The sequence below is a fragment of the Nerophis lumbriciformis genome, linkage group LG21 (assembly GCF_033978685.3).
Source record: "Nerophis lumbriciformis linkage group LG21, RoL_Nlum_v2.1, whole genome shotgun sequence".
NCBI lineage: Eukaryota > Metazoa > Chordata > Actinopteri > Syngnathiformes > Syngnathidae > Nerophis > Nerophis lumbriciformis.
In genome coordinates, this window is record NC_084568.2 from 20,483,928 (window position 1) to 20,498,709 (window position 14,782).

At 38.4% G+C, this 14,782-nt stretch overlaps 1 protein-coding gene across 7 annotated transcripts in view; it reads left to right on the top strand.

Moving 5' to 3' along the window:
• LOC133620982 (uncharacterized) overlaps positions 1-14,196 on the top strand; it is a 40,047-nt gene extending 25,851 nt beyond the window's left edge. Inside the window, exons 1-4 of one of the 7 annotated variants that reach the window (XM_061982715.2) lie at positions 1,168-1,248; positions 6,411-6,531; positions 6,604-6,720; positions 12,078-14,196. In XM_061982715.2, the coding sequence (XP_061838699.1) occupies positions 6,702-6,720; positions 12,078-13,609 (1,551 nt within the window). In that variant the 5' untranslated portion in view covers positions 1,168-1,248; positions 6,411-6,531; positions 6,604-6,701 and the 3' untranslated portion in view covers positions 13,610-14,196. Of the gene's footprint in view, positions 1-1,167; positions 1,287-6,410; positions 6,532-6,603; positions 6,721-12,077 lie in introns of those variants that run through there. The other 6 variants (XM_061982713.2, XM_061982716.2, XM_061982711.2 and 3 more) reach the window with 6 other exon arrangements.
• The last annotated feature ends 586 nt before the right edge of the window (positions 14,197-14,782 follow it).

Genomic DNA, 14,782 nt, shown 5'->3' on the forward strand with positions numbered 1-14,782 from the left:
TGCCTTGCATGGCAGCTCCCTCCATCAGTGTGTGAATGTGTGTGTGTGAATGGGTAAATGTGGAAGTAGTGTCAAAGCGCTTTGAGTACCTTGAAGGTAGAAAAGCGTTATACAAGTACAACCCATTTATTTATCATTTATCATTTACACTACTTGAGTAGCTACAGCTGCTCCTGGTGTACACTGACTGTTTGATGGTCTGGACACACCACTGACGTTCGTTACACTGTATATTACAGTTTTGACAAACACTTTAATAAAATTCAACAAACAATGTGATACATTGTTTGTTGAATTTGATACTCAAGGCAGCACGGTAGTACAGGGGTTAGTGCCTGCACCTCACAATACGAAGGTCCTGGGTTCGATCTTGGGCTCGTGATCTTTCTGTGTGGAGTTTGCATGTTCTCCCCGTGACTGCGTGGGTTCCCTCCGTGTACTGCGGCTTCCTCCCACCTCCAAAAACATGAACCTGGGGATAGGTTGATTGGCAACACTAAATTGGCCCTAGTGTGTAAATGTGAGTCTGAATGTTGTCTGTCTATCTGTGTTGGCCCTGTGATGAGGGGGCGACTTGTCCAGGGTGTACCCCGTCTTCCGCCCGAAGCAGCTGAGATAGGCTCCAGCACCCCCCGCGACCCCGAACGGGACAAGCAGTAGAAAATGGATGGATGGATGGACTCACGCCATCCTTGAACAAGATAGGTGGCCCTGTAGAAAAAAAACAAGGGGTCAATATGATTTGCCTGAGTAGCCAGGAGACCCCAAGAGTAACAAGTAGTAGAACATGGATTAGAAAGGACAGATTAAAAATAATAATAATTTAAAAAATAAATCAATAAATAAAAAATAATAATATATATTTTTTTATTTTTTTATATATTTTTTTATATGTTTTTTTTTTCTTTTTAAACCGGCCCGTGGGCCGTAGTTTGGGGACCCCTGCAGTAAGTAATAACAGTATGTTAGTGTGGTACCTCAAAACGAGACCACCATTTCAGCTTTAAGAACTATCTTGATAACTGATGATTATTTACATTGTGGATTATTTTATTTTTCAAATAATATTACGGTCTGATATTGTTGTGACGACCGGGAGTAAATATTGCAATATTTGGTGTGAAACAAAACAATACTGGGGAAGCGGAACCTAAATTGTAGTCCCCCCTAGGCGCGCCGGACTTTTATGGTTAAGGGCACTTCCCCCTCCCCGCAAGACGGATGTCGGAAGAAGAATAAACATCTTCGGTGCGTCATTCCTGTGTTAATATTTACCTGCTTTTCAGGTTGGTACATGGTGATAATCACACAAATGTTTATTTTCACGAATGAACGTTTGACAAGCTTTGTGTCGGATTGTAGATGTGGAATGTCGAGTTAATCATTTTGTTTGAAAGTCTTTTGTTGAGATGTCGCAGCAAACGGCCGAGTTTAAAATGGCTGCGGCCGTCCGCCAAACAATATTGTGGAAACACAAACAGCAGGCCTCGAATTTTAACTTTTTAAGGTCAAGGCAAGTGTTGTCTTAAAGGAGGGCTCATATTTTAGGGCACCAAGGCAAACATTATTTTCTTTCGAGGCAGGAGGTGTGTGTGTGTGTATATATATATATATATATATATATATATATATGTATATATATATATATATATATATATATACACACACACACACACACACACATATATATATATATATATATATATATATATATATATATATATATATATATATATATATATATATATATATACATACAATAGATAAAAAATAGTGTTCACGAATGAGATCTAGGGCGGCCAATTGTGGCTAAAGTAATAATTAAGACTGATTGTTAGGTACAGCAGTGTTGGGGTGTGAACGTAATAACATCATGTCATTTGTAATGTCTAATAAAAAGACTATAGATAAACCTGGTGTTTACAAAAAATAAAACATAAAGCAGTTTGGCTAATGAAGATGAAGTCTAATAAACAAGCTTTGTTCTTCTCCAACACCTCCCTAGTGTTTCAGTACAACAGTTTGGCCAACAAAACCTCTCACATCGAATACACAATCTTCACAGCCTGCGTCCAGTTCGATGAGATGACAAAACATTTGAGCTAGTATTGATGTTATTTGAACACTGATAGAGTTTGCAGTTAAATAAAGAACACCCCAGTAAACAAAGTAAAGACTTTATAAACAAGTTGTGACAACGTTCACGACACATCGCCTGCTGCAAAACATCAAATAGTTTTCTCCTTCGCTGTATACTTTTAGTGTGGGGACAAGTGCGTCCGTCTCCAATCATGTCCACACCTGTCTCCATCTAAACACATCAGCGCACTCTTAAACGCACGCCAGGAAGCGAGGGAAAATTACGTTAATCCAAGCGCTTGGCTCCATTTACTCCGAGGGGAAATCTCCGCAGCAAAGTCGGTGTCGCTGGTCCGCCATGATTATCAGGCCAAGCGACACTAGGGCGCATGCGCCTGACTTCGTGTTGCGGAAAATGCATTAATAAATAACGGGTTTTCGGTAATTAAAAAATAAAACGGTATTACTAAACGTCGGGAATTTTATCGTAAATGATCATTATACCGTTTATTGTTACGTCCCTCGTCCACTAACAAGTAAAAAGTCAAGGGTGGTCACGGCATGTTCTTGCCGCAAATGTTGGTAAAAAATTTTAGCATTACAGCGAGGGCGGTCGCGGCATTTGTGGCTGCCCTAAAATATATATATGAAACTGTTATTTATGTCATTTAAAGGCTGACAAAGTTACTAGTAAAGTTTAAGATAAGTGCTAATATGATGTTTGACGTATGCTGCGGACAAATCCTTCACCGTAGTTTAGGTCTGTAAATTCCCTGGGTACTGTGTTAGATGTCTTTAATGAGAACCCGTCTTTGAAAGTCTAGTAATATTGTGTTTAAAAGCCAAAGGATGTTTATGGTGGCATTTTGCCTATATGACACAGGAACAAAACTGCATTTAAAAATTACACTATGTGAAATAGCTTTATAAAAATCCAGCAAATACACTGAAAACAGGCACTTCAACTTGAATTGTGAATTTGGAGAAGTAGTTTATAGGTGTGTTTGAATGTGCGTGGGCAGAAATAATAAATATAGACCTTACTGTGTGTATACTATTTCTGTTGTATTTTACAGTCAACCATTTGATATTTAAATAGACATGTGAACCAAGGAAAAGTTTTAATTTGCATTTAAAAATTGCACTATGTGAAATAGCTTTATAAAAATCCAGCAAATACACTGAAAACAGGCACTTCAACTTGAATTGTGAATTTGGAGAAGTAGTTTATAGGTGTGTTTGAATGTGCGTGGGCAGAAATAATAAATATAGACCTTTCTGTGTGTATACTATTTCTGTTGTATTTTACAGTCAACCATTTGATATTTAAATAGACATGTGAACCAAGGAAAAGTTTTAATTATTTTTGTAATTGTGGAATAAAGAGAAGGATGTCGGGAGAAGAAAGAACAGTGTCGGTGCTTCGTTCCTGTGTTATTCCAGTTATATCACTTATATATATATATATATATATATATATATATATATATATATATATATATATATATATATATATATACATATATATATATCTTACTGACAGGATGCAGTGCGTCTCCCATAACAATGTGACCTCGGACTATGTTAAGGTAACGTCCGGAGTCCCCCAGGGTTTGGTTCTTGGCCCTGCACTCTTTAGTATTTACATGCTGCCGCTAGGCGACATCATACGCAAATACGGTGTTAGCTTTCATTGTTATGCTGATGACAGCCAACTCTACATGCCCCTAAAGCTGACCAACACGCCGGATTGTAGTCAGTTGGAGGCGTGTCTTAATGAAATTAAACAATGGATGTCCGCTAACTTTTTGCAACTCAACACTAAGAAAACGGAAATGCTGATTTTCGGTCCTGCTAAACACCGACATTTATTTAATAATACCACCTTAACATTTGACAACCAAACAATTACACAAAGCGACTCGGCAAAGAATCTGGGTATTATCTTCGACCCAACTCTCTCGTTTGAGTCACACATTAAGAGTGTTACTAAAACGGCCTTCTTTCATCTCCGTAATATCGCTAAAATTCGTTCCATTTTGTCCACTAGCGACGCTGAGATCATTATTCATGCGTTCGTTACGTCTCGTCTCGATTACTGTAACGTATTATTTTCGGGTCTCCCTATGTCTAGCATTAAAAGATTACAGTTGGTACAAAATGCGGCTGCTAGACTTTTGACAAGAACAAGAAAGTTTGATCATATTACGCCTATACTGGCTCACCTGCACTGGCTTCCTGTGCACTTAAGATGTGACTTTAAGGTTTTACTACTTACGTATAAAATACTACACGGTCTAGCTTCAGCCTATCTTGCCGATTGTATTGTACCATATGTCCCGGCAAGAAATCTGCGTTCAAAGAACTCCGGCTTATTAGTGATTCCCAGAGCACAAAAAAAGTCTGCGGGCTATAGAGCGTTTTCTATTCGGGCTCCAGTACTATGGAATGCCCTCCCGGTAACAGTTAGAGATGCTACCTCAGTAGAAGCATTTAAGTCCCATCTTAAAACTCATTTGTATACTCTAGCCTTTGAATAGCCCCCTTTTTTTTTTAGCCCAGTTGATCTGCCGTTTCTTTTCTTTTCTCCTCTGCTCCCCCCTATCCCTTGTGGAGGGGGAGACACACAAGTCCGGTGGCCATGGATGAAGTGCTGGCTGTCCGGGGTCGGGACCCGGGGTGGACCGCTCGCCTGTGTATCGGTTGGGAACATCTCTGCGCTGCTGACCCGTCTCCGCTCGGGATGGTTTCCTGCTGACCCCACTGTGGACTGGACTCTTACTGTTATGCTGGATCCACTAGGGACTGTACTCTCACAATATTATGTTAGACCCACTCGACATCCATTGCATTCGGTCTCCCCTAGAGGGGGGGAGGGGTTACCCACATATGCGGTCCTCTCCAAGGTTTCTCATAGTCATTCACATCGACGTCCCACTGGGGTGAGTTTTTCCTTGCCCTTATGTGGGCTCTGTACCGAGGATGTCGTTGTGGTTTGTGCAGCCCTTTGAGACACTTGTGATTTAGGGCTATATAAATAAACATTGATTGATTGATTGATATATAAGTGATATATTACAATGTACCTTTTTTTTTCTTTTTTTTAATGAATTTATTAATCAATCAACAAAACAATACACAACAATGCAATCCAATTCCAAAACTAAACCCGTCCCAGCAACATTAAGAACAACAATAAACACAGTAATTGAAGACACACAAATCCAAATGTAGTGAAACAAAAATTAACATTATCGACAACAGCATCAATTTTAGTAACAATTTCAAAATAGCAGTGATTAAAAAAACCCTCATTGATATCATCATTAAAAACATTAATAAAAAATTAGAAATGAACAATAGTGTGTCACATTGGCTTACACTTGCATCACATCCCATAAGCACGACAACACACCACGTCCAACATTTTCCACAAAGATATAATAAGTCATATTTTGGTTCATTTATTAGTTGAAACAAATTTAAATAATGGATCCCATATTCCAATATATGAATCATTATTATCTAAACTAAATGCAGTTTTTTCTACTGATATCATCTCCATAGCTTGTGTGTACCAGTCAGTTTGAGTTGGACTATCAACAGCTATCCATTTTTTAAATATTACCCTTTTTGTTATGATGCATATTGAAAGAAAAGCATTTTTACTCTTTAATGACACGTTACTAAATTGATGTAGATCCCCAAGAATACAAGTTTGCAGTGTCATTGGGATGTTTATATTAAGGAATGTGATTGCTTCTTTTGTTGTTTTCAATGTACCTGCTTTTTAGGGAAGGAAGAACACCTGCCCACCAACTAAGATTTCTATTTGTTATCACTGTCCTGGTACCTTGGGACCCGTAACATGAGCAATGTTAGCTCCATTTGTAGTGGAGCTTTTAGCTTAGCCTTCTAATGTAGGACAACCGCTTCACCAACCTTCCAAAATACATATTGCACACACATGATTGCACCGTGCATAGACAAACAAAACACAACTTTAGTAGCTTTAGCCTATTGTTTACAAGCTTGGGTCAAAGCAGCAGTGAAGTTGGTAACAAAATATCCGTGTGTACGTTTTGTTAAATACACATTTAACATAATTATTTTATCAGGCTTTTTGGTGTTTTACTAAAATGTGTCAAATCTCTTGGTTTGATCCTCATGGACATATAAACATGTTTGCTCGATAATCAGCTACAAAATGTCAGCGTTCAATTACGTTTGCCTTTAATTTAGTTAGCTAACAGTTGAAGTAACGCTCGTGTGTGAATGATATTGGAGCGCAGTAATGCTCACAAAGTGCATTGTTAAATGTGTTTCCACAGAGAGATACAACAAGTCAGCAGACATTTACTGACACAGGCTCCCAGACACAATCACCAAAGACCTGCTCAGTTGGGACACAGCTTGCCATAAAGACTCTCCAAGCGCATGTCAGAAGTAAAGGTTTATAAAGTACTGTAACTACTAGTAGTACAAGTGTCATTGTGACTAATGTTTCTTTTTTCTTTGGACAAGGACACAGACAAGCCCACACTACACAGATCAGTGGAGGTCAACAAAGTGTCTTCATAGAGAGGCTACAGACCAAACAAAATGTCACCCTTGGTGGATAAATGAGGACTGACTCTCCAGGTACCCAAATATAAATAGATTATTAACCGATCTGGGGTTTCCCCCCAGATTGCCAATATATATGTGGTGGTGGGGGCGTTGTCAATATGATGTCATCATATATATGACAGCACCATTAATTTAATCTGCGAGGATGCGTATGTTTTTTTTTTAAAAAGCTACACAAATGTTATACATATATTTAAAACCAAATAGGTGTTATTAGTATTACCATATTTTTGTTGTTATATCGTTGCTCTATTTTTCTATTTTTGGGTGCTTATTGTAAAATGTAACACAGGCTGCACTAAAATAAGTAACGAGATGGTTTATTGATATTCTCTACAAAGAAGTCACTACATGTAAAATAAAAATTGCAGAAAGTTCATCAATTTATACATGAAGTGTACATACATGTAGGAATCACGTGAAATGATTAATGTAGTTTGGAATAAACTGAAAAAAGCAATGCAATTACCGTATTTTTCGGAGTGTAAGTCGCACCTGCCGAAAATGCATAATAAAGAAGGAAAAAAACATATATATAAGTCACACTGGAGTATAAGTCGCATTTTTTGGGGAAATTTATTTGATAAAACCCAACACCAAGAATAGACATTTGAAAGGCAATTAAAAATAAATAAAGAATAGTGAATAACAGGCTGAATAAGTGTACGTTATATGAGGCATAAATAACCAACTGAGAACGTGCCTGGTATGTTAACATAACATATTATGGTAAGAGTCATTCAAATAACTATAACATATAGAACATGTATACGTTTACCAAACAATCTGTCACTCCTAATCGCTAAATCCCATGAAATCTTATACGTCTAGTCTCTTACGTGAATGAGCTAAATAATATTATTTGATATTTTACGGTAATGTGTTAATAATTTCACACATAAGTCGCTCCTGAGTATAAGGACCAACCCCGGCCAAACTATGAAAAAAAACTGCGACTTATAGTCCGAAAAATACGGAATGCATGATGAAGATTGGCTTTCATGCCGCTTGCTTAATGCTAACGTACAATGGGCCAGCTCATTGACAGGCTAACAAAAATTAGCATGGCCAATCACAGGGCGCAGATAGACAAAGAATCATTCACACTAACATTCATATCTATGGACAATAAACAGTCTCCAATGAAGCTAACTAACATGGATATTTAAAAAATTTAGGAAGAAGCCAGAGTGCCCGAAGAAAACACGCACGCACGGCGACAACATGCACTCTGCACACAAAGATGTCCAAACAAATGTTTGAAGACACTCACGGCGTAAAGTTTAGACGTTATTGTCGGTAGTACATAATGTCAAAATGAGGGTACTTTTCACAGGTTTGAACAAGAAATACAGTAATTACCTTGAAATACCTTTCTACTGAAGTTTTTTTCTTTCCTTCCATTCATATAATATATTACTTACATTTGTTTTCATTGAAAAAACTAATTTTAAGGTGTGGTGGCTTTTATTTTGCCGTGGCGGTGCACCACAATCATCGACATCTGGAAGGGTGGTCCCCTCATCTGGGTGCCTTCTCATGGTTTCTTCTTTTTCCCTAGCTGGAGTGTTTTTTAGTTTTTCTTTGCCCGGATGTAGCTTTAGATCAGGAGATGTCGTTGTGAGCTAACCCACATGAAGTGCACATACATGTAAGAATCATGGAAACCAACATAACATCTGATTTTAAATCCTTTCCTCCTTCAACATCTCTCCACTGCTCAAAAGAAACTCCAATATTTACTCTAGCTTGAGTCAAAGTCATCTTTATTGTCCATTTTCAACATGTACTGGACATGCAGGGAAATAAAAACGTTTCTCTCTCATTCTTTCCTTTTATGTTCAAAATATAAAGGATAAAATACAGATACATGCAATATACAAAAAGATGTGCATTTTGAAAAAAAAGCATCCACAAATACATAAAGATGTGCAAGAAGTGTATCTAAAAAACAAGAATAAATGTGCATGAACTTGGATTGAGCAAAATAAAAATAAGGCAAATTCGGTTTATCTAAAATAAATATGAGACATTCAGTGGGGGCATAGAGAGACACACAAGTGTAGTTTAAAAACAATCTGTTCACATAAAAACATTCACCGCTGTCATTCACATTGTGTCCAAGCAGAAAAGCTGACTTGATGTCATCATAACACATCTTTTATCAGTATAATGATATATTACATGTACAATCATGTGTACTTTATATTGAACATCAATATAGTGATGTATTACATGAATAATCATGCATACTTTGTATTTAATATCAATATAAATATATATTACATGTACAACCATGTATACTTTATATTTAACATCAATATAGTGATATATTACATGTACAATCATGTGTACCGGTACTTTATATTTAACATCAATATAGTGATACATTACCTGGGGATAGGTTAATTGGCAATACTGAATTGACCCCAGTGTGTGAATGTGAGTGTGAATGTTGTCTGTCTATCTGTGTTGGCCCTGTGATGAGGTGGCGACTTGTCCAGGGTGTACCCCGCCTTCCGCCCGAATGCAGCTGAAATAGGCTTCAGCACCCCCCGCGACCCCAAAAGGGACAAGCGGTAGAAAATGGATGGATGGATAGTGATACATTACATGTACGATCATGTCTACATTATATTTAACACCAATATAGTGATTTATTACATGTACAATAATGTGTACTTTATATTTAACATCAGTATAGTGATATATTACATATACAATCATGTGTACTTTATATTTAACATCGATATTGTGATATATTACGTGTACAATCATGTGTACATTATATTTGAAATGACAGTACCCGGTACACTTACACGGAGGACAATGTTGTTTCCTGTGTGTGTTATAGAACTCACACAAGCATGTCTGCTGCTGGACAAAATGAAAGCAACACTTGTAAAGTAAATAACTTCATGTTCTGTTGTTAAATAATCTTTAGAACATGAGATAATGTTGCACATTGTACAATGTATGTGCACACATGTTACATACATGTACGTGTGGAAGGGTTTTAGGATAGGATCGACTTTATTTATCCCACAATAAGCTAATTATCTGTTCGCAGTGCAGTTACAAAAGTCTGCCAAAATAAGGGGAAAAAACACATGAAAACCAGAGAGAAACATTTTAGGAAATGGAAGACAAAAACAATCAATGGGAGTCCCCCTATTCTGCATATAAAGCACTCTAAAAACATCCAAAGACCTCCAACATTTTTTATACATGCTACAAGTATAGATGTAATAATATAAACAGATGCAGCTTTAGTGGAAAAACTAAGCATCATGTAGCAGTATTGTTAAGTGCTAAACAAGATATACAAACTATCAACATAATAAAACCATTTTTATAAACTCATTTTTAAAGTGTGGCGACTTTTAGTTTGCCATAATCAATTACTTTATGGGGAAACACTGCAGGTTAGAGGCGTGATTTATAATCTAGAATTAACTTTTCATTAATTTAGAGGTGACCATGAAGCACCGGTGCAATGGATGCAGAGTGGATACGGTTAATAATGTGAGAGTCCAGTCCATAGTGGGTCCAGCAGGGGGTCCTCTTGCATGTAGACACGTCGAGGCGCAGAGACGTTACCGACTGATGCAAAAGAGTGGTCACCCTGGGTCCCGACATCATGTGAAAGTCCAGTCTATAGTGGGGACAGTAGGGAATCCTCTTCAATGGGGACAAGTTAGCAGCGCAGAGACGTCACCCACTGATGCAAATAGGAGTGGTGCATCCTGGGTCCCGACTTGCAAAATGTTGCCTTTCATAAATGGCGCCATTTTTACACACAGCTTCAGTTGAGTTTGTTGAGCTCGTAGGACTAGATAGTACAATCCCTCAGATTAATCAGCAGTTAGTATTGAGTGGAGAGTGGGGGGTTGGGGGCAAAAGCTTCACTGGGGTCTTCAGGTGGGCACCCTCCTTCATTGGTGTTTCGCTGATAGGCCCACGACACCTCCGGAGGGCTCAACGGCGACATCTGGCGTCCCAGGTGTGCCCCCCTCTGCCTTTACCCCTAGATGTCATTTAGCAGCCCAGTTTGGGTCTTTTCTCTTGAACCATATCCATCTGCTACTTCGTTCAGCCACATCCGACAGCGATTTGACAGCCCGCCGGAAGGCCTGACCTCTCAATCCCATTCCTTTGAGGAGCTTGGTTGTGGACGTAGCAACGAAGCCTCTGCACCCGACTTCAACTGGAAGCACTCGGGCACGCCAGCTGCGCTGCTCTGCCTCGGCTGCTATGTCCGCATACCTCAGTTGTTTGCGCTCATATGCTTCACCAACTGCTGCTTCCCATGGTACAGTTAGTTCAACAATGAACACAGTCTTCTGGGAGGTTGACCACAAGACCAGGTCCGGCCTGAAGCTGGTTGTAATGATTTCAGGCGGAAAGATGAGTTTGTGGTCCAAGTCAACCTGCATTTTCCAGTCCCGGGCAGAGTCCAGAAGGGTTGCCTCCACTCTTGCAGATGGTTTTGGTGGGAGTGGTTCTGCTCTTACAAACTGAGTGGTGATTGAGTGACTAGGGATTGGGGGAGGCAGGGCCTTGTTGTTATTTCTCCTTTCCTCCAGGGTGATCGCCAGTTGTCTCAAGACCTGGCTGTGCCTCCAGGTGTAGCGGCCTTGAGACAAACTGATTTTGCAGCCGGTGAGGATGTGACTGAGTGTTGCAGGGGTTTGACAGAGTGCACAAAAAGGATCTTCTCCAAACCATTGGTTTAGGTTCTTGGGTGTGGGAAGAACATCGTAGGTGGCTCTGATGATGAAGCTGATTTGGCTCCCTTCCATTTCCAACAGATCCTTCCATGTGAGCTTACGATGCTCCAGGTTTTCCCAGCTAGTCCACTGTCCCTGTTTGGACTGTGCCACTGCTGTTGCACATCTGTCTGCCTCCTCTTGTTGTCGAACCTGATCAACTACCAGCTTTCTCCTCTGGGCTGATGTTGCCTTGTGCCATGTGGGTCGACTAGCCCCAAGTCTAAACCCACCTCTTCCGTGCTGCACTTGTCCCACTATGTCTCCATGCCTTCAAAAGTAAAACACAAGTTTAATTTGAAAGTGTGGCAAATATACACATCATAGTTGCTAAAATGTTCTCTTAAACCACTATTACAAACAAATGCAGATAGGTTCTGGGATTCTGAAAAGTAGGTTTTATTTTTGTCCTGTTCTGTGTACTGTTCTGTCGCTTCTGTCATTCCGCGATATACTGTATGGTTATGACATCTTGGATACCAACATGGAGACTGATGAGATCCTGAATGACATTATCAGAACCTATGCAGGACAATGTCTCATGTGACTGGGTAAATCTGTTTTTTTTTTCCTAAAGCATATGTTTGTGTTCTTGTGAAGAACATCTCCCTGAGCAGCAGGAGTGGACCTCAACGATGGAGCAGGCTGAGCCCCAACTTTTCTATATTAAAGAGGAAGAGGAGATGCCCCCACAAATAAAAGAGGAAGCGCAGGAGCCAAAGCAACCCCACATTAAAGAGGAGGAGGAACCCCATACTTGTTGCATTAAGGAAGAAAATGAGTCACAGCCCACTCCCTCATTACAGAGAAAGATAAGTCATAACTCCCCCCACATTAAAGAGGAGTCTCAGCCACCCCACTTTAAAGAAGAAGAGGAGGAACACAGCATCAGTCAGGAGGGAGAGCATCTTGAAAGACTGGAGGAGGTTGATGTCCCCAGGATGCCATTAACTGGTGTGATTGTGAAGAGTGAAGATGATGAGGTCAAAGGTGAAAGTGAGGAGAAGAGAGAGGTGGAGCCTCCAGGCAGCAGCTCAACTCAACACATGACAACAGAAGCTGATGGAGACCACTGTGGAGGATCACAAGCAGACAGGCTCTTAGCTCCATTATCAGATAGTGACGACACAACGTCACACTCTCCTGACACTGAGGATGAAGACTCTAACGCTGATAAGACATGTCACACTGACAACACACGCTTTACATGTTCTCACTGTGACAAAACATTTAATCACCAAAGTTATCTGAAAGCACACATGAGAAGACACACTGGAGAGATGCTCTTTTCTTGTTCAATCTGTGGAAAAGGTTTTACACAAAGACAGTGTTTGAAAAAACACACAAGAATACACACTGGAGAAAAACCTTTTCGCTGTTCAATCTGCGGTAAAGGTTTTGTACAAAGTCACGATTTGAAGAGACACATGAGAACACACACTGGAGAAAAACCATATCCCTGTTCAAGCTGCAAAAAAATATTTTCTGACCGATCAGCACTTGTTAAACACACAAGAACACACACTGGTGAAAAAACTGTTGCATGTTCAGACTGCAACAAAAGCTTTTGTGGCCGATCAAACCTTGTAGCTCACATGAGAATACACAGTGGTGAGAAACCTTTTTCCTGTTCAGTCTGTGGTAAAGATTTTACTCAAAGGCAGCATTTGATAACACACACGAGAACACACACTGGAGAAAAACCTTTTTCCTGCTCAGAATGTGGTAGAGAATTTGGACAAAACAAAGTGCTGAAAGAACACATGAAAATACATACCGGAGAAAAACCTTTTTCTTGTTCAGTCTGCGATAAAGTTTTTGTACGGAGACAATATTTAAAAGTACACATGAAAATGCACACTGGAGAAAAAACTTTGTCTTGTTCAATATGCGGTAAAAGTTTTAAAGATGCTGACTGTTTGAAAATTCACATGGAAATGCACACTGGAGAAAAACCTTTTACCTGTACAATCTGCTGTAAGCATTTTATGCGAAGACGATATGTAAAAATTCACATGAGAACTCACACTGGAGAGAAAGTGTTGAGTTGCAGTGTGTGTGATGAAAGATTCTCTTATAAGTACCAGTGTAAGAAACACAAGTGTGCTGGTGAAAACAGCAGCAGCAAATGAAACTGCAGGATTTAAAAAACTGTCAAGACATTGATAACTTTGAGTCTGTAACAACATCAGCACATATAACATGTGACATCATTGTTGTGTGGTAACACCATCCATGCACCCATTTTCTACAGCTTGTCCCTTTCAAACTTGTTAATATGCTTTTACCAACTATGGTGTTGGATATTTTAAATTGATGCTTTTTAAGTCAAGTGCATGCATTAAAATACAACATTGTGTACTTTGTTTTAATTGAACAGCAATTTGACCTAAAAGGTCGAGGTAAACAGTACAAAATATATGTGACATACAATAATCATGTTTTGTGTGTATAGATATTCATAATTCACGTTTATACTTATGTACAGTTTTTGAATAAAATATTATATATTTTCATTTCTTTATATGATATACATATTTGTTTTACATGTGTTTGAGTACACATAAATCTCTCTTAGTCCATATATACTGGTTCACATCCGAAACATCTTCTGGACCACTTCTGGAAGCATATTATTTTATACTTCATACATCATTTTACCAGTTGTATTTTATAAAAGATCATTTACTTTTAAAATGTGTGACTTTATGAATCATTTGTCGGGTCTTGATAATCCATTCTATTATCTTTATTACTCTTTGTAATATGAACATTGTTTTAAATGTATTTCCACAGACCTTTGTGCAATAAGTAATGTATGCTTCAACTAAAGTTGGTTACAATAACTGTAGTTAATATTTGTTATGTATGTTGTTTGTTCTATATTATATTGAAGACATTGTTGAATATATTGTTATTCATATCATTTAAATGAAGTTTCAATCTTAGTTAATCTATACTAACTTATAAAAATGTGTTTGCCTTTACTCTTTTTATTTCTTTAGTGTCTTCTTATTTCAATATACAAATATAATATATTTAGTTTTATTGAAGTTTAGTGACAGTTTATTAATATCAGCCATATTTTTATGGTCAAGTTCTCTCTGGATAAAATAGGATAAGAGCTAAATCAAGTAGTAATGAAGATGAAGAATGGAAGGTTATTATATACACAATTATATATAATAACACTCAGTACCGACAATTAAAGACCACTTTCATCCAGTTTATTTTTGCAAAGCAAAAGAAATGAGGAAAGTAAAAAATGCTGAACAATACAAGAATATTAATATCAGCAGTCAATA